A 26,584-nucleotide genomic window follows, 5' to 3' on the forward strand; every position below is an offset into this window, starting at 1 on the left:
TGGTCCCTGTGCCATTCTGAGGGAATAGAAATGGGTCAGAATCTTCTCCATCTTTGCATTTTCCTGGTATCTCAGGTGACTGTAGAGGAGGGAAAATGGTGGAACATGGGTGATGTTGTCATGCCAGGGGTGTCAAACTCGCAGTGTCATGTTTTCATCAGGTGAAGTATTGCAATCTTTCCCCCCCTTTGCTAAACCGGGGGTGGGCATGGCCAGCCTGTGACGCATCTGGCCCATGGGCCGCGAGTTTGACACCCCTGTGTCACGCAAATGCCAGGACATATGTACCTGTATAAGATGTTGGGATGGAAGTATAATTGCTGTATTTGTGATGATGTTATCACACTTGTTTTCATTTTGGTGTCCTTCCTAAGATACTTGCCATAGATACCACCCTAAATCCCAATATTTCTGAAAGAAACCAAGTTGTGATAATGATAGAATGATAGTGGCAATAATAAAGCAGATGTCTTAGTATGATGTGTGGACTCAGCTTATGCAATAGATCACCAACATAAGAATAAAATCAAATATTAGGAAGAACCATGTTTTGGAAGGGAGCAAGGGAGAGGAATTGATGAAGGCATGCAGCAGCATCAAGAGGCAAGCTCTGCCCTTTGTATATTTGCAGACAACACTGTAATTCAAGAACAACATTTCAGTACTTGTCATGATGCCACCATACATATTTGGGCATCACTCTGGTCAGGAACAGCAATCTATACTTTGCACATAAACAGACACAATGTTCATAACTTTCTGTATGAATCTGGTAGTGTTCAACATCCTTTTTTTCCTCATCTTTCAGAATTGATGGGAAGCCTCCTGGAACCTTAGAACTGGAAGAAGATGAGGGCTTTAGTGACTGGTCCCAGAAACTTGAACAGCTCAAGCAGCGATCGGGAGGAGAGGGAGTGCAAGAAATTCACCAAGGGGAATGCAGAGAAGCCCAAGAAGCAGAGCCTATACAGTGTGAAGAAAGGTAGGGAATCTTTTTCACTGCTTGAAAGGAAGTAGTAACTAAACAAGAATCAATCAGAAAAGCTGGAAAAAACATAGTGGATTCCTTGAACTTTGAAGTAAGACCCGCTGAATTTGCTCTGGATATGGCATGACTGAATGTATACTCCAAACATATAATATACAGCAAACCAGGTAGATTTCTATTCGATATTCATGTTAACTTGGTCAAATACAGTCTAGCTTGACTAACTGCCATGCCATGGCTGTAAGTCACATGTCAACCTTAACTTGGTTAATTTTCATATGGTTGGTCAATTAAACCACTTTTCTGGTTTTATACAACTTATTTAACCATAAGCTAAATACTTTGATTAGGGGTAGTGGGAGATATAATGCAGGGATGGGCTTCTGGAGGTTCGCAGGGGTTTGGGAGAACCTCTAGCTAAGATTCTGTACAGTTTGGAGAACCCCCAAATCCCACTCCTGTCTGGTCCTGCCCTGCCCTGCCCACCCCACCTCCCAGGAGTCCCCACGCAGCCTGTTTTGGTTACAGGTAAATGCAGGGCATGTGCAGAGGCTCAGGGAGGGCGAAAAATAGGCCTACCAGAAGTTCAGGAAGGTCTCTGGAGCCTGGGGAAGCTGTTTTTGCCATCCCAGAAGCTCAAGGAAAGCCTCTGGAGCCTGGGGAGGGCAAGAATGTCTCCCCCTGCCCGCCCGAGCTGTGGTGAGGAGGCTGACTAAGCCACACCCACTATGGCCACTCCCACCCAGCAACTGGGCAGAGAACCCCTTGCTAAAATTTTTGAAGCCCACCTCTGATGCAATATACTAGACACCAGTGTGGTGGCTAATTTGCAATTTGGTATGTTCTGCAAACAGAGCGAAATAAATTGCCTCAAACAATGAACCAGCCTGATTGTTTCTGTGTTATTATCAAATTTATATATTATTTGTCCCCCATCTCACAGCTTGAAGCAACTCTGAGCAGCATATTGTAGCAATTGGTTTGTTTTTCTTAAATGGTTCTTAACCGAAGCCCTTTACCTTTAAAAACTTCATTACTAGGCAGAACGCTGTTCAATTTGTAATTAAAGATTTAAATCACCTGGGGAGCTTTCTTTCCCGGTGGTATAAGCATAGAGCATTTCCCAGGGAAGAAGATGCCAACTCAGGCTTAAGGTAAGCTAAAAGGACTTATATAAATATATTTGTTCTTATATCAGCATTAAATTACTAGCTTCATAAACAAGAAAAATCTCCATATATTACTAAAGTCAGCTTCCACTAATCTTAGCCATATAGTTGCCTTAAAAATTCCAGGTCTCTAAAAAGTTACTTCCTTTATTATGTAAGTCATTTTTTTCAAAATTATTGCCTCTACTTAACTGCTAAAGGTACAAAAACGTATCTTCTTTTGCCCCAGGGTCAACCTAAGTGCTTCTCAGCAATTAGGCAGGGAGCTTTTGGAATAGCAAACCAAACAAACCAAAAGTCTTAGCTCTTGTGATCTGCAAACTGTCTTAGTATGTTGTGTGAATGTAGTCAGTTGTAGTTTATTCCACAACCTGTGGTTAATCACTTCAGCTATTGGTGTTTCTCAAATGATTATCTGTGGAACTAATTTGTAGTATGTATGTTTGTGAACTTACTTGCATGACTTGGCAGGCATTGCTTAATTTTGCCACCCCATCTTTTTGTAAAAATTATAGCTGCATACAAACATGTGTTTGAACTGGCAAATTTCAACTGGTAGAAAAAATGAAGTAGAACACCTGCCACAGCTCAGAGCAAAGGAGGGGAAAGGGTGTTGCCAACTTTATCGGAGGGAAATACATTCAGGAAGGATAAAACTTAAATTTTCTACTTTGTGCACTCAGCAGAAATGGAAGTGGATTTCCAGCCATGTGGGATGTTGGCACATAACTTGGAAGATTTTTCCTTTGGAAAGCTTAATTCATTATGCTTAAGTTCCTTTTGGGGTCCCCCATCCTCCTTCCCCCCCTCTATAATGGTTAGCTCTTTCAGGTCCAGGAAGATTTATTGTGAAATTGAGTACATTAAGTAAAATTTCTTCTACACACAATGTAAGTGCAAACTCAATCATTTCTTCCTCCAAACGTCTCTGCTTAACTCATTTTCTTCAGCAAGGACAGAACTGGATAAACCCAGTTCTCCCTTTTTTCTCCATGTTGCAGGCACTTGCTTTTATTTTTAGATTTCCTTTCAATATCTTCAATTTTACTTCAGTGAAACTATGCAAGCAATCATTTTTAGAGAGGTTGGCGCATTTGCACTAACCTAAGAATGCCACACACACAACAGCGTGCTGAGAAAAAGGAGGAGGGGAAGATTCAGGAAGCAATTATTTGAAGCAGCTGTTTCAGCTGTTTGGATAAGGGCGAGGGGAGAATTAAAAGAAGCTGCTTGCTTTTGCTCAGGAAGGCACAGCAGAAACCGATACAGTTTTTAAGTTTGAAGGTAGGTTACCCCTTGAAGAAATTCCTTTAATGAAATAAAACAATGACTCTGAAATTAAAATTCCTTAGGAGAATTGAAGAATAATGTTGGGCAAACATTCCACTCTTTTCCCAAGTATGGTATTTGTGAGTGCGACTATGTCCTTTTTCATTACAAAAATTAAAATTAAAATTAAAAATCAAACTTATTAAGTAAACTATGTTACACAGCAAACTGTTTCCATGAATTTTGAAACTCGGAAACATTCTTAAAAATAAAGATGATAGACTTCAGTCCTTTGGTTGGTTTGGAGGTGGGTCTATGTACTCTTCACGTTAGAAAGTGGAATTTAGCCAATGAGATGATTATATATAAGATACTAGAATGTGCTGAGATGGATAGGCTCATGTTAGAAATGAAAGGCAAGGAATAAGAAGAATTTTATGAGGTGTGGGCTAAGTGGTATAACTGGTTAGAACAGAGAAACAAAAACGTATAGGAATAAATGTAAATACCTGTGATAGAGTGCTGTTAAAAATGTTTATTGTTATGTAAATTGAAAATAAAAAAATTAAATTAAAAAAAATTGGAATGTCCTTTTCACTACCTTTGGCAAATGAAATCAGCTTTTGAAATTGGATGAATGAAAATATATTTAAAGGAATGAATTGGAATCAACTATAGATGTTCTTTTCACAGAGTAAGTGTGATATAGTGGTTAAGGCACCAAATTAGAAACTTGGAGACTGTGAGTTAAAGGCAGCTGGTCGATCTTGAGCTATTCACATGATCTCAGCCAAAGGAAGCAAGCAATGGCAAATCATCTTTGAAAAGTTTGCCGAGAAAACTGCAGGGACCTGTTTAGGCAGTCGCCAGGGGTCAATGCTAACTCAAAGGCACCAAAGGGGGGAGTATTTTAATGTCAATGTCTCAAAACAGATGAGGTGTCTCATAAATATAGTGACTCCATAATAAAATTCTTTTTTGCTATTGGTCTTCTTCAGACTATGCTTTGAAGATTGTAAATGGTTTTCTTTCTTTCTTTCTTTCTTTCTTTCTTTCTTTCTTTCTTTCTTTCTTTCTTTCTTTCTTTCTTTCTTTCTTTCTTTCTTATCCGGTTCATTGTTCATGTGGGTTTTGCTTTTGGTCTAGGTGGAAGATAGTCAAAACAGTACATCTAAGATATAACTAGCATTCAAAAAAATAATTGGGCAGGTGCATTTGTTTTGCATGTTCTCTTGCAGTAATGTGCTGCTCTTGAAAATAGTTCAAAGGAACTATATAAATATAGTACAACGTTTTGTACTGCCTACACATGCATGCCCAGATGTTCCTGGTATGGATATTGTGGGTCAGATGCAGGTTAAGTCAACTTCAATTTAGTTTTTACATGGAAAAGTAATTATATAAGCAAGCTCCAAGTAATAGGACTTAGGTTTAGGAAATGGAAATTGGAAATGATTTGAGAGACAAATTATATGTCATGTTTGACATTTTCCTTGATAAATTATAGCACTATTCCACTATGCTCACTCTACCTCTAGATGTCTGAAATGAGATTGAACTCTTCTCTTACAAAGTAGAAAACTGGTAGTGAATTTTCTACTGTAATAAAGAGCTTATACCTTCTGTGCCCTTGAAAATCGTAAAATAGGATTTGGAATGCATTGTGAAGGCCACATGTGTATTAGCTGAACCTATTCTGGTTCATAAACTTCTAATTATTTTAAATACATTAGTACAGACTTCGAGGAGAAATAAAGCTTGTGTGACTTTCAAGTATAGCTTATCTTTCAGAACTGCAGTAGTTTGGAGTGGAACCAGTAAGCTTGCTATTAATATTGGCTGATGCAGAGCTAATTGCTATAAAGTGGTACAGAACTACTGTGTAAAAATGTCTTTGAATAAGACTATTTCAGTTACTCAGATAACATTGTAAATCGGGTTTGTATTAAATGCTAGGATTATGTCTCTGAAATATTTTGGAGTAGCAATTACAATCTTCTCACCTATTGAAGAGGGCAATTCTGCTTGTTTTAAAATAGTACAGTTTTCTTATTAATGCATGAATGCAGATTTATATCGGAAGACAAATATGGAGTTTTCTTCCAGGCTAGCAGGGAGTAAGATGGGGCATTAAATTATGTTTTTAGACTTAAATTCTTAAGCGTTCTTAAGTCAGAGCCCATTTGCAGTCAGGTGGCTTTTCCTTTCTTAGTGCTTTGCATAGAATGGGCTTTTAGAGGGAGCTTTCATTCTAAGCAGTAACACGGAATGTGGCCTTTCTCCAGTGATATATGATCCAGTGGAGGTTTCAAAACTTTTTACTACCAGTTCTGTGGGTGTGGCTTAGTGGGCATGGCATAGCTTGGTGGGTATGGCTTGGTGGGTGTGGCTTGGTGGGCGTGGTAGGGGAAGGATACTGTAAAATCCCATTTCCTCCCGATAGGCTGGGACTCAGGAGGCAGAGAATAGACGGGGGCGGGACCAGTCAGAATTTTTACTACCAGTTCTCCAAACTACTCAAAATTTCCACTACCAGTTCTCCAGAACTGATCAGAACCTGCTGAAACCCACCTCTGGTACAATCCAAAGGCCACATAACAGTTTGCTTTCATTGAGTGAGTATTGATTTATTCTTCAGAAAGTCTAGAATGTGACTGGATGATTCTAATAGCAATTGGAAGCAAGCTTGAGATTCCCAGGAGTAAACCCTCTGCTCATGCTGATCTCCATCTCAAACCTTTAAACTAGGTTGCCTGTTTTTCTTCCTTTGGCTGAAGGCTCCACTTCGCCTTTGATCGATATGCTTCAGGCCATTCTCCCCCACAAAGCAGTGGGCTGGAATTGGCTCAAAAGTAAAGTGATAATAATCATGATAATCAACATTAATTATAATGAATAGGTGCCAGTCATGTTTTAATGTTTTTTAAAAAAATCATATTAAACATTATAATTGGATTGCCCTTTTTAGAGGGCACAGTAAAGCCAGTAAATGTAAATTCCCCATTGGAAAATACTTATGTATATAAAACATAAATATTTTTGTGCAATGAAGAAAGACATTTTGGATAGTCTCCTTTGGATGTCCAGATGATTCCATTATACCTGGGAACTAGAGTCTATTACCTGCAGGACGTCACTGCTCCACATCAATATTTCCAAAATTCTTTTTCACTATGCATGAATAATTGCCTTGGCTCAAAAGGGAACATCATAATATTCAGTCTTCACAGAGATTTATCACTTCACCAAGCAATTGCTCTCTTTAAAATCAAACTGGCAGGAATTATTGTGTTTTAAATTAGTAGAGTAAGCTTGTTTGTGACCTTAAAAATATTAAAAATTGCATTTCTTTCTTAAAAAGTCACTTGTCTTTTCTTCTCTCATTTTTTCCCCCCACTTGCCAATTCTCAGTCCTAGGTCACCAAGGGGCTCCTACGAAGAAGAAGAGGAAGAAGACAGCAATCTGAAGGAAGCAGAAGTAATGTTGGAGCAAGTCAATCTGGACCAGGAATCTCCCACCTTCATCCGCTTTGAAACCGGACCATCCAATTTCCTCAAGTTTGTTTCTACTTCAATTTCTGAAGATCAGCCTGAAGCAGAACTGGAGCAGCAGCAACATCTTAGGGAAACCTTGGAGATTGGAGAAGAGAATCAGCATGCTGAGGGCAAACTCCAAGAGAATATTACAGAAGAGAATAAGCCTGAGGAAGAGGAAGAAAAAAAAGAGGTCAGGAAAAAAATGAATTATTTTTTCCCCTCCTAGTACTTTGTATCTGAGTTGGAGAGGCCATAAAATGAAAGATGCATTTCTATTAAGGCATCTTTCAAGTATCCTTAATACTTTTTTCCAAATTGCTCCCCTTCTATGCATTCCCTCCCCACCTTCAGGATAAGAAAAGAAGGCGACCTGAGCAAGAAGAGGTCCCAGAAAAACGACAGAGGACCCCAAGTACTTCCAGTCTGGAAGACGAGTGTCAAGCTCCTTTAAGCCCAACATTAAAGGTATACACTGAGTTGTGTAGGAAGGCACGGGAAATGCTGACTAACAGATCAGTTTATAACTACAAGCCCAAAGCCTTATAGAAGCAATCAAAGTAGAGGAATACCCAAAAGGTTTTCTATTAGCCTCCAGTCAAGCTCAACAAGGATTGTCATTTGAGGACTTTTTGAATGGAATGTTAGGCCCTACTTGAAGGAGTTTCAAGAGTTTCAAGGGATGGAATAAGTACTTTAAACATATCTAGGTTTTCCTCTCAAATCTCCTAAATGTGTGGCAGCATAAGAAAGAGAGCAAAATCTTGGCCGTACGCATTTTTCTTTTTTTGGAAAAGAAGTTGGCACCAACCAGCATTTTGTATCTTTCCTCAAGACCACTGTCCAAATGAAGCCTGTTGTTTCTGTTTTTTAGATCACTGACAGGACTGAATCTCTGAACCGATCTGTGCAGAAAAGGTAACTTCTGATGAAATAATGAATGTTCCAAGCTATGTGACCTTTCAGTTGGCTACCGGTAGCTGTCTCTAAGTAATTTTATTTGTACACTGTTTTTCTGGATACAATCTTCCCAAGTAACTAAAGACAGAGGTAAAATCTGTTATAACAACGTGAGGCCCAGTTCAGCAGTATACGTTGAATAAAATGAGATTAAAATAAGAAATTTTTAAAATGCCACTTCAAATGCCAAACACAGGGTACAAGCATGTGGGTAACATTTAGAAGAAAGCTCAAGAGTTATGATGCCACCTACTGAAAGAGCTTTGCTGTGAACTCTGCAAATAATTCAAGACGGATGCTTTGTTCATCATCATTGTGTGTCTGAAAGATCACTTTTTAATGTGGAGCTGCAGAAAATATTTCCTGTTAAGGCAATTTCTCCATCTCTCCAATATTCTATTATGCATTTTTTCTACGCAGTCAGAATTTATCAAGCAAGTTAAAATATTCATTAAATTTACAGAACCCTAACCAGGATTCAGTCAACAAATCATTCTGAATTGTTGCTGCCACTTGTTCTTCTTGTGTGTGTTTATATAACACACCAAGCTGTGGTTTGCTGAACTAAAGGCTACTAAATAAACTCCATTTGATACAGATAACCATGAATCATGATTTACAAATCATCTTGGCTGGGTTCATACAAAAACTAAGCCATAAATAAGTCAGCCATGTTGTCGTTCAGTGTGCTATGTGATCTATGCAAATTGTGGGAATCATGGATCATAATTCTGAATAAACAATGGTGATTGGGCTCTCCATTGCATTGCGTCCATGGTAAGCATCCTTTCTACTATCTTCTCTCCTTCCAGTAACAGTATGAAGAAGTCCCAAGCACCATTTCCAGTTTCCAAGATTGATGATAAGCTTGAGCAATACACTCAAGCCATTGAGGTGAGTTTAAACTCACTGATTTTGACAAGCTTTTCTAAGAAGTACTTTTGGGGTCGTCTTAAGAAATGTGTTACAGCAAGCCCATTTAAAAGCCTACTTCCATTGATTTTCACTCCTTGGCAAGTTAACTGAGCATGACTGTCACCTATGCAAGATTTTAGCTTTTGCCGTGTCTCTGCAGATGTCCTCCTTTTCATGGCAGCCAAAAAGTAGAGTTGTATTATAGTTTTTTGTTTGGCAATTAATTCCCAATGGGCTAAAATCCACCTTCTTCTGGTACGCTAACCCTTGCTTATGGATGTTGAACCTGGCTGATGGCGTTCTCCGTTGTCTTATCTGATGTAACTGATTTATGACTATGAAATGAAGGCAATGTGTGTGCCACAGGTGTTTGAGCTTTCTTGCACTCTTTTTCTTTGCATGGCCATTGATGGGAGATTAGAGCCATGGTAGCGCCAAGGTTAGAATGTAGTATTGCAGGTTACTCTGCCCACAGCAGAGTTCGATTCTGACTAAAGGTTGACTCAGCCTTCCATCCCTTTGAGATCGGTAAAATGAGGACCCAGATTGTTGGGGGGCAATGTGCTGACATTGTAAACTATCCAGAGAGGGATGAAAAGCACCATGGGATGGTATATAAGTCTAAGCACTATTGCTATTATATCGGCACAAAAACTGTCAGGAGGGGACATTTTCTGATCAGTTGCTGGATTGGATAGGTACCACAATGCTGATTCTCCCCAATGGGTTCATAAAGATGTTTGACTATAAGATAGAGGTGGTTTTAAACTACAAAGCCAGTTCACTCTTATATTATTTTGCAGATCTCCAGCAAGACTCCGAAGCCAGCGCGCCAACCTTCCATTGACCTTCCTAACAATAGCGCCGCAGTGGCCAGCACAAAAAGCCTCTGGGAGACTGGGGAAGTGGCTCAGTCATCTACAAAATCAACGCCCTGCAAGGTAACTACTACTACTACTACTATTTTTTAAAAAAAAGAAAATGTGGTCAAATCCCTACTATTGGAAAGATACAATTTCTTCTACAGATATTGATCTTGTGATGAAAATGATGTCACCAACCAAATGGTACCAATGTGGACTCTAGATTTGACCTGAGTTGCAAAACTTTAACAGACTTTTTCACAGAGGCCGCTTCAAACATCTCTCATCCTGTCTTTCTTCTTCCTAGGACATTGTGGCTGGAGACATTGTGAACATAAGAAGCCTTTGGGAGCAAAAGGAGAGCCCCCAAACAGATGCAAATTCTAAGGTGAGGATAGCTGCTTCCTTTGGGAGAAATGCAATGACGAAGCTTAATTTTTCTGTATAAGTGGCTAAGCCTGGTGGGGCTTTGCTGGAAGAGGGCCCAGAAGTGATGCAAAATGAAACAACACAGCAGCGTCATTTTACTCTTCCTAATGTAGCTTTGAAAAGATGCTTCACGTAAAGCACTGTCAAATTAAAGCACCCGTCAAGGACTTCTATAGCCATCCTGTGACAATTAAAAGGAAGATTCCACCCCCCACATTATGCAGTTGGATCTTCCTCAGCTCACTGAATGCAAGCGCTTCTGTTCATGGCATTAAAGGAAATTTGTTCCACTCTATCAAGTGAAATATGTATTTAATTCAATGTTTTATTTTGCCAGAAGCATAGTAGCTGCCCGAGGAAGCCCACAACCAAGTCAGGAGTATGATAGCATCTTCCTGCTTGCACTTCCCAACAAATTACATACAGAGGCACACTGCCTCTACCTATGGAGCTAAAACAAATGTTCACACTGATTAATCCTGGGTCACATATTCCTGCCCAGTTCCTCCACACAAATCAGAATTCTGTGTTCTTCATTGTTGTCATCTTTTTGTTTGGTGTGAATGTCTCCATCCCAAAAGGGGACGGAAAGAGGTTGAACACAGGGAAGGAAAATTTGCAAGTAAACTAGCTCCAAGGTAGTTGTGAAAATATGTTCTTAATTTTCTATTAAATGGATTGGATATATTTTTTTAATCCCATGTTAGTAGCCAACTGTGTCCTCCTCGGAAGGTTGTTTCTTTTTCAGCCCAACATCTCAAAGGGTTGTTGTTGTGGGAAAATAGGAGGAGGGAAGGAGTTTCAGGTATGTTTGCCGCTCATTACTTGTAAAAATAATATAGGCAGGAATTTATAAATTAGTTTAAATTAATAATTTAAAAATAAAAAAAATAAAGTTATGAATTGCTCCCTTATATGCAACATATCACACAGTAAAGCAGATCCAGGAATTTGGAATATGGTTTTGAGGAAGAATCAAGAGATTGGAAACAATGGATGATTTAAATAGATATAAAGAAAAACCTCCGATGCTTTGTAAAATATTAACAAATATTTAAGGAGTGAAGAGTGGATGGGAAACAGAAGGGGGGAGAGAGAAGGAGTCACCAAAATTCCCCTTTACAATGTGTACTTATGTTTTCTTTTCCATTTTGCTTTTTCTATCTTTATTCTTGACCCTGTTCTCATTTTATTTACCGCACTTTTTTTTGGGGGGGGGGAAGGGAAATGTATGCAACTGCATATCTTACATAAATAATTCTGAATGACTAACAACCAGTTCACAAGGAAAACAATGCAATAGAAAAAATAAGTATTATTTAAAGCAGCGTCCCCAACCTTTTTAGCCCCGTGGACCAGTGATGGCTGGGGGTGGGGGGAAAGGATGGCTTCTCACACTTGGCTCCCACTTTCAGGGTTTGGTTCCCAATGGGCTGCAGACTGGTACCCATCCGTGGACCGGGAACTGGGGACCTCTGATTTAAAGTGTAGGAGCATCTGGAATAACTATTCAGCAGATTTGCTTGTTAACTTCTGAGCTATCTTTCTGCAGAGGTTTGAGATGACTTTGGTTTTTGACATAGAGGTTCAGGTTTTCCTGGTATCGAATAATGAACTGTAGTTTAAACTTCCAAGCCAAAGAAAAAGGAACAGAAGCACAGTGCATCAAATCAACCCATATTTGATGGTTAATGGTCAAACTGAGTTTTTTTTTCAAAGCACTTCAAAAACTGTAGGGGGGCTACTGTAGGACCATAGTAATGCTATTTGATTATTTAAGGTTTGGAGTTAAGTAAGGTAATGATAATAGAATAAGAGATGGAGAATTATTTGTATAAAAACGATATTATTTATTATTATGTATGATGGATTACAAATTTGGTGGACTATACAAGACATTATTTTGAAGAATAATAGGGAGTAAATTGGCTTTAAATCTAATATTACTAGATGGATTTTTGATGTGAAATTTTAGTGTACTTAAAAGACTATTTACGAAAGAAGATTGGAATGGAGAAGAAGGATTGAAAACAGCGTAATATTATTTAGTATTATGCATGATGGATTTACAAAATTTGGTGGACTATACAAGATATTATTTTGAAGAATAATAGGGAGTAAATTGACTTTAAATTTAATATTAATAGTTGGTTAATAACTAGTGTATTTCCCATTGAAATATTGGAAGATGGAATACTGTATTTAAAAGACTGTTTACGGAAGAATATTGGAATGGAGAAGAGGGACTGAAAATATTTTATGAATGGATAGAATATTTTTGTTCTTTTTTTTTTAGGATGGGGGGAGTTAAGGTACTAGGGGAGGGATGGAAATTTATGGATTGCTTATTTTAGTTTATGTTTGTTAGGTGTTGTATCCTGTATTTTGCTCTGGGAAGCATGGGGAATGGGGGGATTGGGGGAGGGGATAGGGGGAGGGCTGGGGGGAGGAGGAGGGGAAGTATGGGTAAAAATGTTTGTAAAACTTTTTGAATTAAAAAAAAACTAGGGGGGGGAGAATAATAAGGATTGGGTTTTAACCACTGAAATTACAATTTTTCATCCTCATTTTTAGGTCAAGATTCCTGGTAAGAAATATAAGTATGTGGCAATTGGACATGGACAGTACAAAAGGGTGCCAATAGATGATGATGGGGTGACGGAAAAATAGCTGTGTTGGTACCAAACTCACAGGTAAAAAGATAGGCTGATGTACTAAATATCATTTGCAAATCCTTTTTTCCACATATAAAGTCAGTAATATTCACCAAGTGCTGACTGGCTTTGCTATCAGACTTCTACATGCAGAAGGAGAAAATGCTCCTTTATAAAGTGATTCTTTGTAATGTTCCTCCCTTACTAAGATAATGGACAATTCAAACATGGTCCTTTATTGGTACAGTCACATTTTAAGCTCAAAGGATTAGATTTGGAGTATTTAAGGAATGATTTAGGTCAGGGGTCTTCAACCTTGGCAACTTTAAGCCCGGCGGACTTCAACTCCCAGAATTCCCCAGCCAGCTTTGCTGGCTGGGGAATTCTGGGAGTTGAAGTCCGCCGGGCTTAAAGTTGCCAAGGTTGAAGACCCCTGATTTAGGTGGTATATTTTAAGGGATGTATGGGGGAGGCATGCCTTTACTTAGAGTAACATTTCTCAACTCTCTACTAGCAATGAGAATCCATTTTTTTTCCATTGAAACACTTTATTCAATCTACATATTCAATGTTTATAAAAATTGTTCTCGAGCCAAGATTTCATATGAACTGCCTTTAAAACATGTGGGTCTATAGCTGTGAAAAGAATTCTTTCAGTGTTGGTGTAATGACAACCATCCTAGCATTTATTCATGATAAGTTCAGAAAAAGCTTAGAGCATTTTTTGCTTCCATTGTATCACTGTTCCTTTTCTTACCGTATATCTGTTTCTCTTAGAAACTAAACATTTCTATTTCCTCATTGCTCAACATACCTTCCGCGTCAGTGATGGGTTTCAAAATTTTTTACTACAGGTTCTGTGGGTGTGGCTTGGTGGGTGTGGCAGGGGAAGGATACTGTAAAACCTCCATTCCTTCCCCAATCCAGGGGAAGGTTACTACAAAATCCCCATTTCCTCCCAATCAGCAGGGATTCGGGATGCAGAGAATAGATGGGGGCGGGGCCAATCAGAGGTAGTATTTACTGGTTCTCTGAACTACTCAAAAAATTTTCTACTGGTTCTCCAGAACTGGTCAGAACCTGCTGAAACCCACCTCTTTTCCATGTCTTATATTATCATCTCAAAACATGGCACTTACTCTAACAGACATTTAAAACCTTAGTGTGGTTTGTGTACGCTTTCTTTACTTAGACTTCTCTCTCGACCCAACTAATTTTAGCTAAAAATGTATTTGAAGATGTCAAAAACTTGGCTTTTATAACTATTTAAAAGAATAAGGCAGCTTAATCAGTCCAGGACATCTTTATCTTTACTATATCACCCTTAAAGTTAAGGCAGAAGACCTTAACATTATTCTGTTTTACTTGCCTGAACTTTATGCAATACAATATGGGATACCCTTAGATTCTTACCTATGCATAAATTTTAAGACACTGTTAATATAAATAATGAGTAGAACACACCAATTAAAAGTGAATGCAAACATATCAGTTGACTCAATTTGGGAAGTGGTTGGTAGGAAACCAGTTTTCCTGCCTGCTGCAAAATTCAGCATTTTGATTCTTAGCACTGAGATACTGCTAAAGATATGTAGGAAAGTGGCTAGGAAGTTCTGGTGTTCCATATATTCACATAAAGGAGACTGTGCTCCATATCTTCATGTCCATTTGAGATTTCTTGAAGCAACAGGCAGCTGACACAAAAATCTGTTTTCCAATGATCTGATAAAAAGCTATGATCTACTACTGCATGGCATATGATGAGAGTGTAAATAATGGAATAATACAAAAGAACTAAGGGATTCCCTTCTATCCCTTCTATGATGGCATTTTTGGAATTGTATATTTGCTGTCATTCTTCTGAAAAAAACAACAACAGATCATGAGGTGATGGTAGTCCTCTGTTCTATGATATAAAACAGGGGTCTCCAATCTTAATACCTTTAAGGCTCTGGGAGTTGAAGTCCACAAACCTTAAAGATACTAAGGTTGGAGACCCCTGATATAAAACAGAGGACTTGCCAAACAACTATAGTAGCCTAAAATCTGCTATCCACACCACACTTTTCAAAGCATCAATGCCAGAGTAAAAACTGGGCATACAGCTATATACAATGAAACTCAACTCATACTAATACTCTTTCTAGCCTAGGGGTCACCAACCTTTTGGACCTCAGGGACTATTAAATTCATAATTTTAAATCCCATGGACCAATAATATGATTTTTAAAAAAAGATAAATAATATTTAGTGCAATATAAAAAATGCAAATAATTTTTCTGCAGACCACCAAAATTTTCTCATAGACCACCAGTGGTCTGCGGACCACCGGTTGGTGACCGCTGTTCTAGCCTGAACATGAAGGATGTGTGCCTTTATCACAGCCTAGACGGATTGAGTGGCATTTCTCCTTATTCACTCTACTTATCCACAACATTGTGGAATGGGATTTTTGAGTATTCATTGAGGTGGTTAAACAAGCAAGGCATAAAAAGGTAATTGTACAGTCTCTCAGGCAGATGCTATTTTAACCAGCTCCCGTTTCTCACTTCAAGCCATCCATTCTCAATCTGTGATTGTGTAGAGAAACAGAAATGTGAGATTAGCTGATACATGGAGAAAACAATAGCTGGAATGTCTTTATGCTGGTATTAGAAATCACTGTGTAGCAGTGCGCATGCATACACAACTTGGCTCTATGAGGGGATAGTGTCAAGGACTCCTAAATTCACCTTGAGTCTAGTTTGATAGTCAAGACCTTATCTGGATTTTGGCAGGTAGGGTTTTCCCTAAATTTTCCCAGTTTTGCTTTTGATAGCTGATAGTCATGTTTTGCAACTACCAATGGGAAAAAGATAGCGAAATGGCCGAAGATCTATGCCATTAATCCCCAAACTGCCCAATTTGATAAGGTATAAAATACCAACTCCATGGCTATTTCTCTGCTACATCAGTAGCCATTGGCTACTTCCTATTTTACACTTATGTTAGCATTTGGGATATTAAAATGCCAATTTAGCGACAGCATGTTTGTAATATCTTTCCATGAAACAGTAATATGAATGTTTGACTCTTCTGCATTCTTACAGTATCTCAGTGGAAAACATTCTAGATGGCTTAGCATAAAAGCATTACTCTTTTATGAATCCATGGCTAGTGATGGTGGTGATAATGATAACAGTCCTTTTCCAGGCTCGTTCCGTGAGTTAGAAAAAAAAGTCCTTTGTTGATTTTCCGGAGCTGATTGCTCAAGTATTGGCAATTGCCTGACTTCATTTAAAAGCTAGGTTCAGTGGGGTAAATTGATATTTGCACAGGATTTTCACTTTTTTTGATATAAGAAAATGATGATGATAAAATTGGTCTGCAGCCGCTTCCTAGGGGAAAATAGCCTTGACATGGTCATGCTATGTTTGGCAAATGATTTAAATTGATTTCATTGCCATTAAGAGAAGCACAGAATTGTCCAGATTCCACAACTCTGGTTTCTGTTGAGGTGGGCCCATGAAAAAATATTATCCTGACTCTCGTGCAATCAATGCTGCTTACCCTTTTTCTTAATTCAGTGTTTATTTTGTGATGGTGCAAATGGCTTGGATACTAGAGCACCTTAAGGAAAACATCTTTGTTAACGTGCCTATTCATCTGGCATAGGCTCTACTCTAGGAAGGTGCATCTATGAGATACTAAAGAGCGGGATTCTTTTGATGGAGAAATTGAAATTTTGTCTCTAAAGAGGCCTGCAAGACAACTTTCTATGCTCATATGAGCCAAGCCAAACAGTTTAATCTTTTCAATGTCATATTTTTAGGATCTGAAGCCATCTTGAACCTTGTTCTTATATAACTGTTGATTTCAAACTGCAATTTTGTGTGCATTGTTGGTATTACAATTTAGATTTAGGCAGTGTATGAGAAACATTCGTTTTTCCTGCCAGAAACGTGAAAACCATGTGGGGCCGTGTGGCTCAGGCTGTAAGATAGCCTGTTATTAAAACACAGCAGCCTGCAATTACTGCAGGCTCGAGTCCCACCAGGCCCAAGGTTGACTCAGCCTTCCATCCTTTATAAGGTAGGTAAAATGAGGACCCAGATTGTTGGGGGGGCAATAAGTTGACTTTGTAAATATACAAATAGAATTAGACTATTGCCTTATACACTGTAAGCCACCCTGAGTCTTCGGAGAAGGGCAGGATATAAATGTAAATAATAATAATAAAAAAAACAATGGTTGTGAAAAGAACCATTGCTCCTCCTATAATCCCACTCATCTTGTCCTCTAACCAAAAGGCCTAAACCTCTGGACAGCATTTGACCTCAAAGGGGGATGGGGAGAGAGAACATGTGTGTATCCATGATATGGGATGATTGTTTGGCTCTATTCAAAATGCTTTTGACTGGATATGGAAGAATAGCCAAGAACTTTGGCATTATTGTAGAATAAAAGGTAGGCTTGGTGGAGCAAGCCAATACATTTCTTTCCCATCCTATATTTATTTGTTTTCACTTCTTTCTTCTATATAGGCTGTTATTCTAAAAAAACCAAGACTTGCTCTCTCTCAAGCCCCATGTTAAAACTGAGTAAAACAGGCATATTCATTTTTCGGTATTATAGACAGTAACCCTGCATGAAGGATTTTATTTTATTTTCCCCTCCTCTCAAGTGCTGTTTTAGTAAAATCTGGATTTATTTCATATTCTCTCAGCCTACTGATCATCTTCTCAAGGAATCATCTATTCCTCTCTTTCCTTCACCTGCCACCCAGATGCCATCCTATTAAAACCCATCTGTGTTTCTTCAGGTGGTTGGCGTTGGATACGACGCACATCAAACAGAGTAGTGATCTTTGTCATGGGTTTGGAAGCCAGCTCTTTAAGTTTCCGGGCATCAAAGCGTGGCCTGTGGAGAAGCAGGGGTAAACGTCGCCGGAATGAAAACATTCCCTCTTTTCTTATTTCCTTTTCTTCCTCAGCTTGTGGCCTTTTTTCCTTGCTGATGGTCATCTGGTACAAGATGGCATCCCACATCTTGATGGCTTTTGACTTGGTTCCTTTTTTCTCCTGACCTGGATCCACTTCCGAGATTTCAGTTATTGCCTTTTCTCTCCCTTGCTCTGGTTCAGATTCTGAGACTGGGAACTGAGGAACGTCAGGTTCCACTACCAAGTGTTTTTTCAGACGAGACCAGCCGCTAAGTTTGCTTTTGGGAGGCACTGCTGGCTTTGATTTGGGTGACGAGCTGGCAGGACTTTGGGAGACAGATGGAGGTGGTGGTGGTGGTGGCGGCGGCGACACAGCCTGCTGATTTATCTTTTCTGGCAAGAACTCCTTCATACTGACAGTGAAAGGTGCAGGAAGGATTGTTTCTGGCCCCATGTACTGTGATGTGTTGGAGCCTGACTGTCTCTGGACTTCAGTGTGTGGTTCAGGGCTTTTGCTGCTGCTTGGAGTTACAGGCTTGACCAGCTGATGAGTTGGGGATGTAACCACGGTATACTGCCTAGGGGTATGGAGTATTTCAGTTTTCATTTTCCTGGCGGGTGGTTCAGGGGGTGCAGAAACATCTAATTTGGGTGTAAGTGACCTGGGATGCTGTACAAAAGATGTGTCATATGTCTGGCTTGATAGTGAAGCTGCATAGTTGGTTTGCAAATGAACACGACTTGGATATTCTTCTGACTGTCCTATTAGTGGAGACTTAACCCTTGGTGCTTGCACACTATGAAAAGAGGAATGCGTTTCAGCCACATGAGTGACCGTGACTGGAGTCTCCACTTGAGGAGTGTAGGAAATGGGATGTCCATGAGAAACAAAGGCAGGGGACAAGAGAGTAGGGGGGCCTGAAGGGAACTCTGTGAATTGCCTTGGTGACTCGGGAGTTGTCGGTCTGTAATGCGGAGATATGGCAGGTGACACTGTTAGTTTGAGATGTTCTGAAATACTCCTCTGTTCTGTAACTGTGAATGTGAAGGGTCTCGCTTTAGGAAAAGGAGAAGGAACATGATGGATGATGGGCTTGACTGAAAAACGAGGTGGAAGATTGATAGTGAGGCGGGCTTCAGTTTCTGTTGGCTTGAGTGGGGAAGTGCGTTCATTGTGCTCCAAGTCTGGACTAGCTTCACTTACAGGAGACAGATTAGACCGGAATGATGCGGTTGATTGTGCTGATAAGGTGGCCTTCTTCTTTGCTGCTTTTTTCAGAAGCTTCTGTAGCCTCAGGTTGTCGGTTCCAGGTTTTGGTAGAATAGGTGGAGGTGGAGCCTGTGATTGGAGAGTGATAGGTTCATAGGGTGGCGTCACCGTTATCAGCATTTTGACCCCCTAAATCAAAACAGAAAAATGTATTTTTTTACAAGTTACTTATTTCAGGTTTCTAGCCTCCAAAACATATAGGGTTATTGATATGAACGTTTTGTTCAGGAAAGATTAAACCCATTAACCAGACACCTGTATGAAATGAAGCAAGATAGCAACCAAAGGTTTGCAAGCCAGTCAGAACCATTATATCAGCATTCATCAGATGACTTCCATTCTCAAGGCAGTGAATGGCCCAATTTTTATTGAAAATTTAAATAATTTTGGAATCCAGATACTTATTTTTATGTGCATATACCTTCTATCTTGTCTTCAGCAAGAAAACTTAGATAGCCATGTTGTTTCTGCTGCTAGCAAAGTTCTTAAATGCAGGATTGCGTGTCTGCAGAGTCGACATTTATTGCTGCATTTGGCATGAAGCCTGAAATCAACCTTTTTCAAATAATGTAAAGATAAGAATGCTTAAAAAATGCTAAAACCTCTTTAGGACACATCAAATCAGTGGTGGGATTCAAATAATTTAATAACTGTTTCTCTATCCTAATGACCAGTTGGGTAGGCATGGCTTGGTGGTCATGTGACTGTATGGGTGTGGCCAACTCAACCTTACGTCGATGGGCGCTTCGCTTTAGCTGTTACAATGTAATAACGGTTAACCAGAGAGGCAGTTTCTATAAGCAGGGCAATAAAGATTAGGCTGGAAACAACATTAGAATGTTTCGTTCCTGCCTTCCTTATAGGATTAGCCCTGTAAAGTGGAAAAAACAAAATAAAATTTCTTCCAACAACCGGTTCTCTGAACTGCTTAGAAAGTTAACAACCGGTTCTCCCGAATAGGTGCGAACTGGCTGAATCCCACCACTGCATCAAATTGATATAAATCAGAAAAATGTGGGGATTGGGCTATGATGTCTCTTTATCACATTGGAAATCCCACATTTCATATACTAAAAATTAGTCATAGTATATCAGAGCTGATGCTTTTCAGTGCCTGGATGAACCCCCCTCCCCAGCTCCCTGATCAGTGGTTTTAACCATCAAATGTAGATTAAAAATACTAACTGAACAATGACAAGTTTTTATTATTCTGATTGAGCTGCCTTCCAATGTGTGAATCATGCTCAAACATTCTGAGTTAGAAAGAAGAATCTTTCTATCTGAGGAAAGAAGAATCTATCTCAGGATGAATGGTTGTCCACCAAAAAAAAAGGGAAGTCCTTATGTGTAGGATTCTAGCTTTCCACAAAAACAGTATAAGTACTCCATCTTCCTCGGAATCCGAAATGCATAGAGCCAGTGCAAGCAGCCTTCTCTTGTTCAGATATTCTCAAGCAATAAAGGAGATTAGAAAAAAGCTGGTGGCAATGGGGTCACAAAATTTTAAGAGATGCCTGACTAGGTGGCTCAGTGGCTAAGACACTGAGCTTGTCGATCAGACAGGTCGACAGTTCGAATCCTTTGTACAGGTCTCCTGCATGAGCAGGGGGTTGGACTAGATGACCTCCAAGGTCTCTTCCAACTCTGTTACTGTTACTGAGATGTGTTATCGCACCGATTCCATGGCTGCAATCATTAATACATTCAAAGTGTTAGGGTTGTTAAATCACTAACTGAGATAAACTCATATCATTACCAATATGTTTTATTCTCTGTGTGATCTTCAGACTTTCTTACCTATTTGCCCCAATGGTAGAATTGTACTTGGCTGGCAAAAAAGCCCTTAAGAGAAGAAACTGCAGGGCAGAGGAAGAAAATAGGCAAGTTCTCCTCACTTCTGACTCTTTAAAGTCCTATCTGTATGCTCTCCCCCCCACCCTCATCAATGTGTTTCAGGAGGCAAGCCAGCAACAATATGCAAAGCTTAGATTTGATTGTATTTGAGACATGATATTCGTTCTTGGAAACAGGTTTTTCTCTTTGCCTGCTGACAGCCCCACTTCTGCTACAATATCAACCAAGGGTCAGCAAACTGTGAAATGTGAAACATGAGAGCCAAGAAGCTCATGCACGAATTGAATTTTAGCTCCTGGCAAGAAATAGTATTGAGTTTCACTTGCAAAAGTTCACAAAGTCTGTCCTTCCGTGCTTCCCCTTGGTGATCTGACCACAACTGATTTCAGCTGCTATGGTTTGCAAGCCAAAACCCATGGCTCAACTGATAGCTGGTCCTTTGGGAAGGAGCTGAGCATCTGCAGGAATGGAAAAGCCCTGTGTTTAGTGCATATGCACGCTTCTCATGTGCAGAACAAATATTGCCAACTGGCTCAAAGAGCATTTGCTTAAGTTGCAAGCCTAACTTTAAGCACAGACTTATCACCCTTCTGGATAGATGCATTTTTGAACTGAGTAAAGAGGCCCAGAGTACACCTTTTGCAGGGTAGCTGTAATTTCCAAATCTCATTTTTATATGCAATACATTGACTTGAAAGTGATTAGAAACACAATTCCGGAATCCAATCCACATAGTAAACAAGCCATGGGAGGACAGCTCCCGGTCTTCCCAGTAAATTAGAAGAAGTAAATTAGAAGACTACAAATGCCAAAAAGATTGCTAAGAATTGCAGCTGCTCATGGATGGCTTGCTATACACAGCAGCTGTCAAATACAGCCGCCATTTAGATGTAACCTGTGGGATGAAGGCTGCAGACAGCTTCTATAGCTTTCAAAGAGTAATTTGCATATTTTCCTCTTATTTGGGTCATTGTGTGAGTCCTCTCAGTGAAAGAAAACAGCCTTGAATCAGCTGGTAAGAAAAGAATGACCTCTTTCCCCACTCCCATATTAAATAATGAATTTAGGAAACAAAATCCCCCCGGCTTCTTGTAACTAGCTTCTTGAGTATTGGTTGCATTCACACATTATGCTTAAGTTATAATGTAATTTTATTCCATTTTAACTTTGAACTGAGCCATCTTCTTTGGGAATGAAGAGAATAGGGAAAAGGAAAGGATATAACCCTAGATAAGTGGTAGGCAGGTGAATTAGTGAATTCTGTATTGTGCTTAATAAGCATTGTGTACAAAATCAGGGCCAAGAGATGGGACTGCATATAAATAGAATTATATTTAAAGATGCTTCTTAGATGAAAACCTCAACTCGGTGTACAACATATACAACAAATCATTAACACCTGGTGTTACACACAGTAACACATAACAGATAGATAGATAGATAGTAAAACCTTATGAATGGAATGAGACAACTCACTACGGCCAACTCGCCATGGGATAAGTCACTGTGGGAGAATTCAACAATTTAATTTATTTAAAATAATTTAAAAATTATTTTAATTTTTCTCATTCACATTTCATTTTGTCCCTCCTCTGGCATCCTTTCTTTAATTATTCCACTTATTCCTTCAATATTAGTGTAACTCTTGAGTTATGCAGTGAGTTGTCACCTGGCAAGTTATCCTAGAACACTCCCCCCCTTAATTCAGTTAAAAGCCAAGATGATAAAATTCACTTGTATAGTGTATTGAAGCCAATTGAGTTTTGTTAGACTTCTGCTAATGGAATGCAGAACACATCCAAAAATACCTTTTCCCCAATTGCTTTGAAAAATAAGTATATAATACAAATGACTTCGATAGATGGGCACAGAATTGGCATTAAGGTATGTTAACATTAAATGAAGGATAGGAGTAACTTGGAATAGATAAAGGTGAGCCTTAAATTAAGCTGAGCTCAGACTGTGTAAAGGTTTAAAGAGTTTAAAGGCCAATATCAGTTTTTTTTAAATTGGGCTTGAAAATGTAGAACACAACACAGCTGGACAAGAAGTCAGAGACAGACTTCTCGACATTTGCCCATACTTTAAGCAGCCACGTTTTGTATCCACAAGATAATCTGATAAAAATCTGTCTTTAAAGGCAGCGGACATAGACTATATTAAAGCAATATGGATACTAAACAAATGACCTGCCATTTCCAGATAATATCTCAATTGACATAACAACCTAAGCTGATAAAAATGTTTCCGGTGACTACTACCATTAAACTTCTTCTGAGATAAAGACTACTTCTGAAGTCCTACTGAAGTAATTGACTGAATGTAGGAACACAATTAGATTGTACATACAGGCCCATTTTAACTGCCTAAATATCAGGTATATTCAGAGCAACCGGTTGTATTTGCTTGAATCTAAAAACAGCCTTTAATATTGCTGTTAGCTGTAGCATTAATTTTAACAATGTTTTAGCATTAGTTTTAACCAAACTAATTCTATTTAGCTCCCTGAAAGGAATGTTGACAGAATTGAAAGAGTGCAATGTTGGCCACATATTGATCACACCTCTGCATTAATATTTAGAAGATTTCATTTCCAATAAATTTTATTTTGCTTTTTTGTTTTAAACCACTTGGTAGGTAAAGTTGGTTTTGCTTAAAGTTAGGATTTCAGCTTTGCAGGTCCTATGCAGCTGACTAAGCTATGGTTTCATATTGATACCCGGGAGGAGTTTGAGACTGTTGATCTTGAGGAAATGCGTACTTGGTATAGTTGCTTTAACCATATTTTAGATTTTTTTTCTCTTCCTTGTTATTTAAATCCTCAAAGGAGGGGCCAGGTGAGTGAATTCATGCAGTGATTTTTTGAGAGGGTGGTGGTGGTACCACAAGCTTTGACTGAGGTGCTGTGTGCCAATAAATTTGGACAATTTTCACCTCGCCTACAAATTTTCCTTTCTAGATTCAGGCCAGGATACAGTACCAGAAGTCTTGGTGCACTTATGGATAAGCTCCAGTGGGTGTGAGATTGGGGAAGTACATCCATCCTGGTTCTCCTTGATTCTCAATGGTCTTCAATGCCACTGATCACAGTTCGTTTCTGGATTGGCCCAGAGGGTTGGGACAGGAAGGCATAGTGTTATGTTGATTTTTCTTTGGGAGGGGGGCATTCTAGTTGGTGTTGAGTGCTTCCTTCTAGTATGCCTCAGGGCTCTACACTCCTTGCTTCTTTTTGGCATCTAAATAAAATCACTCAGGGAGGACATTCATCTACATGGAATGTTAGATGTGAGTAGGGCACAGCCTGACAATCAGGGACTCTCAACTCTCATTTGAAGGACAAATGGCAGCTTTGGCCAGGAGGGCCTTTGGACAACTTTATCTAGTGTGCCAATTCTACTCATTCCTAAACTAGCTTCAAGAAAGCAGAGCGTCAGAGAGGGAATAGCTTGTGAGATGGAAAAGTTATTTGCAATCTGTAAGCCAAATGCAGACCCAGCTGTTCAGCTTTGAGAGAAGAGTGAGTTATGAAGAAACTGGATCCTAGTGTCATTGGAGCTGAATGGGTAAGGTAAAATTGGATTCCCCCACTAATTTTTGCTGTTGTCATTAGACTAGATTAAACTAGAAGAATGAAATACATCTGTTACAAGTACAATATGTGCAACAGATGACAGCGTCTTTTTTTTTTTTAACATGATGGTTCGTGCAATGGGTGGTGAGAAAGCAGTTTTAACTTCACTGATTATTGTCACAACTCGGGAAGAATGGCACTTGTGTTAAATTAACAAGAGATAGGAGAAAAGTGTTAATTAATCTTTGCTTCTCCTATAAGAACAACCAATGAAATAGCAAGCTGATCACCCTTGAAAGTAATCTTTCAATAGAGGATTTTTGATTTGCAAAATAAAAGATTAATCTGCTGATCCCCTTTAGAAACAACAACAACCTGGCTGACCAGCATTTTCTAGAGTACTGTTTCTCAACCTTAGTAACTTTAAGATGTATGACTTCCACGGGCTGCTGGAGAATTCTGGGAGTTCAAGCCTACACACCTTAAAGTTGCTGAGGTTGAAATGCAGTGCTCTGGAGCCATAAAAAAAAACTGTCCGACGTGGAAGTGAGTGTCTGGCCTGTGACAGAGAGACTGCTTCAGGCAGAGATCAGATGCTACTGGCAACTGTGAGGATAGAAAATAGCTCTTCTGAGGCTCTGCCTCTATGCTGCTTGTTCAGCACCAAGTGATGAGAAGAACAGAAAGAAACACCCAGCATAAACTTTTAGCCACACGGTGGATGTCCTAGCTCCGTGATGGCGAATCTATGGCACGCGTGCCGCAGGTGGCAGGCGTAGCCATATCAGTGGGCACGCCAGCTCAGCTCTGGTGTGCATGCCAGCAGCTGATATTTGGGCCTTCTGGGCCCACCAGAAGTAGGGAAACAAGCTGTTTTCTGTCTCCGGAGGGCCTGTGATGGGTGGGGAAGGCCCATTTTTCTTTCTCACCTGGCTCCAGATCCTCTATGCATCTGCAGAGGGCAAAACAGCCTTCCCCAGGCCCTCTGGAAGCCTAAATGGACCGTTTCTCAACTTCCGGTTGGACAGGAAGTGACTTTTTTGCTGTCCCCAGCCTCCAGAGACTCCTAAAGAGGCTTTGGAGGCTAGGGACAGCAAAAAGCTTCACTTCTTTGTCCAACTGGAAGTTGGGAAATGGGCCATTTTGGGCCTCCGGAGGGCCTCTGAGAGGGTGGGGAAGGCTGTTTTTGCCCACCCCAAATGCATAGAGAGGATCTGGAGCCAGGTGATAAAGAAAAACAGGCCTACCAGGCCATCATGTGCCAGGAACGGGGGGTGGGGGTTGCGCGCACATGCGCAGGGTGAGGCACATAGAATTATGGGTGTGGGCATGCGCACGCGTGAACCTTCTCCCCCCCATCCTGGCACGCAATGGCAAAAAGGTTAATCATCTTAGCTACTAGCTACTGCAAATTACTATAGATTACCAGCAAGTTTCCATTGTCCAAAACTCCGACAATGAGAACCAACAGATTCCTCTTTTCTATCAAACATACATATTCTGCTAGGAATACATTAGAGAGAAATTATTGGGCTTAAAGCATTACATGGATACCAACAAAGAAGAATATTTGTAGCTCAGGGTTGAAACGAGGGGTCCTTGGTGCTTTCTAAGCTTGCTTGTTTTCTTGCAAATGTTTCATTACCTTAACTAGGTAACATCAGCAGCACTGATGAGGTTATCCAGTTAGAGTAATGAAATGTTTGCAAGAAAACTAGCAAGCTCAGAGAGCACCAAGGACCCCTTATTATATGGATGTTAGACTGCGAACTGAGATTTGGTTTAAATAGGTTTGACTTTAAGCTTCCTTGGCTATTGAAGGATAGAACAACTATATTTTGATAGAGCACCTTGACCTCTTTGCTTCTCCATCCTTAAATAGGCAACAGATGCATGGACAATGTATCTCTTTCCCACACAATGGTTTATGTTTGATTGGGTATATGTGTGCAAATATAAGAGTCATAAGAGCCAGTGACAACATTTTGTAAGCAGAAGTTCTACTTCCAGAGGTTTTACCCTCACTTAACTTCCTGAACAAAAAACAGTTTCTTCCCATCCAGGAATTCAGAAATCTCACTAGCAGGATTTATTAACAGGAAAATAACAGATTCAAAAATTCCAGCAAATAAGCTATTTTAGGGTGAGGATTAACAATAGAATCATAGGGTTGAAAGATCTTGGAGG

At 39.6% G+C, this 26,584-nt stretch overlaps 2 protein-coding genes across 4 annotated transcripts in view; one reads left to right on the plus strand and one right to left on the minus strand.

Moving 5' to 3' along the window:
- Positions 1–26,584, plus strand: part of LSP1 (lymphocyte specific protein 1) — a 134,402-nt gene that overhangs the window by 103,587 nt on the left and 4,231 nt on the right. For all 3 annotated transcript variants that reach the window (XM_058157849.1, XM_058157841.1, XM_058157857.1), the window contains exons 3-10: positions 809–982; positions 6,838–7,153; positions 7,315–7,428; positions 7,835–7,878; positions 8,733–8,814; positions 9,639–9,776; positions 10,006–10,086; positions 12,702–12,820. In XM_058157849.1, coding sequence (XP_058013832.1) covers positions 809–982; positions 6,838–7,153; positions 7,315–7,428; positions 7,835–7,878; positions 8,733–8,814; positions 9,639–9,776; positions 10,006–10,086; positions 12,702–12,797 — 1,045 coding nt within the window. In that variant the 3' untranslated portion in view covers positions 12,798–12,820. The remainder of the gene's footprint in view (positions 1–808; positions 983–6,837; positions 7,154–7,314; positions 7,429–7,834; positions 7,879–8,732; positions 8,815–9,638; positions 9,777–10,005; positions 10,087–12,701; positions 12,821–26,584) is intronic.
- Positions 17,380–26,584, minus strand: part of PRR33 (proline rich 33) — a 28,845-nt gene continuing 19,640 nt past the window's right edge. The window contains exon 2 of the mRNA XM_058157828.1: positions 17,380–19,101. Coding sequence (XP_058013811.1) covers positions 17,515–19,092 — 1,578 coding nt within the window. The 5' untranslated portion in view covers positions 19,093–19,101 and the 3' untranslated portion in view covers positions 17,380–17,514. The remainder of the gene's footprint in view (positions 19,102–26,584) is intronic.

This window comes from Ahaetulla prasina, chromosome 1, assembly GCF_028640845.1.
Source record: "Ahaetulla prasina isolate Xishuangbanna chromosome 1, ASM2864084v1, whole genome shotgun sequence".
NCBI lineage: Eukaryota > Metazoa > Chordata > Lepidosauria > Squamata > Colubridae > Ahaetulla > Ahaetulla prasina.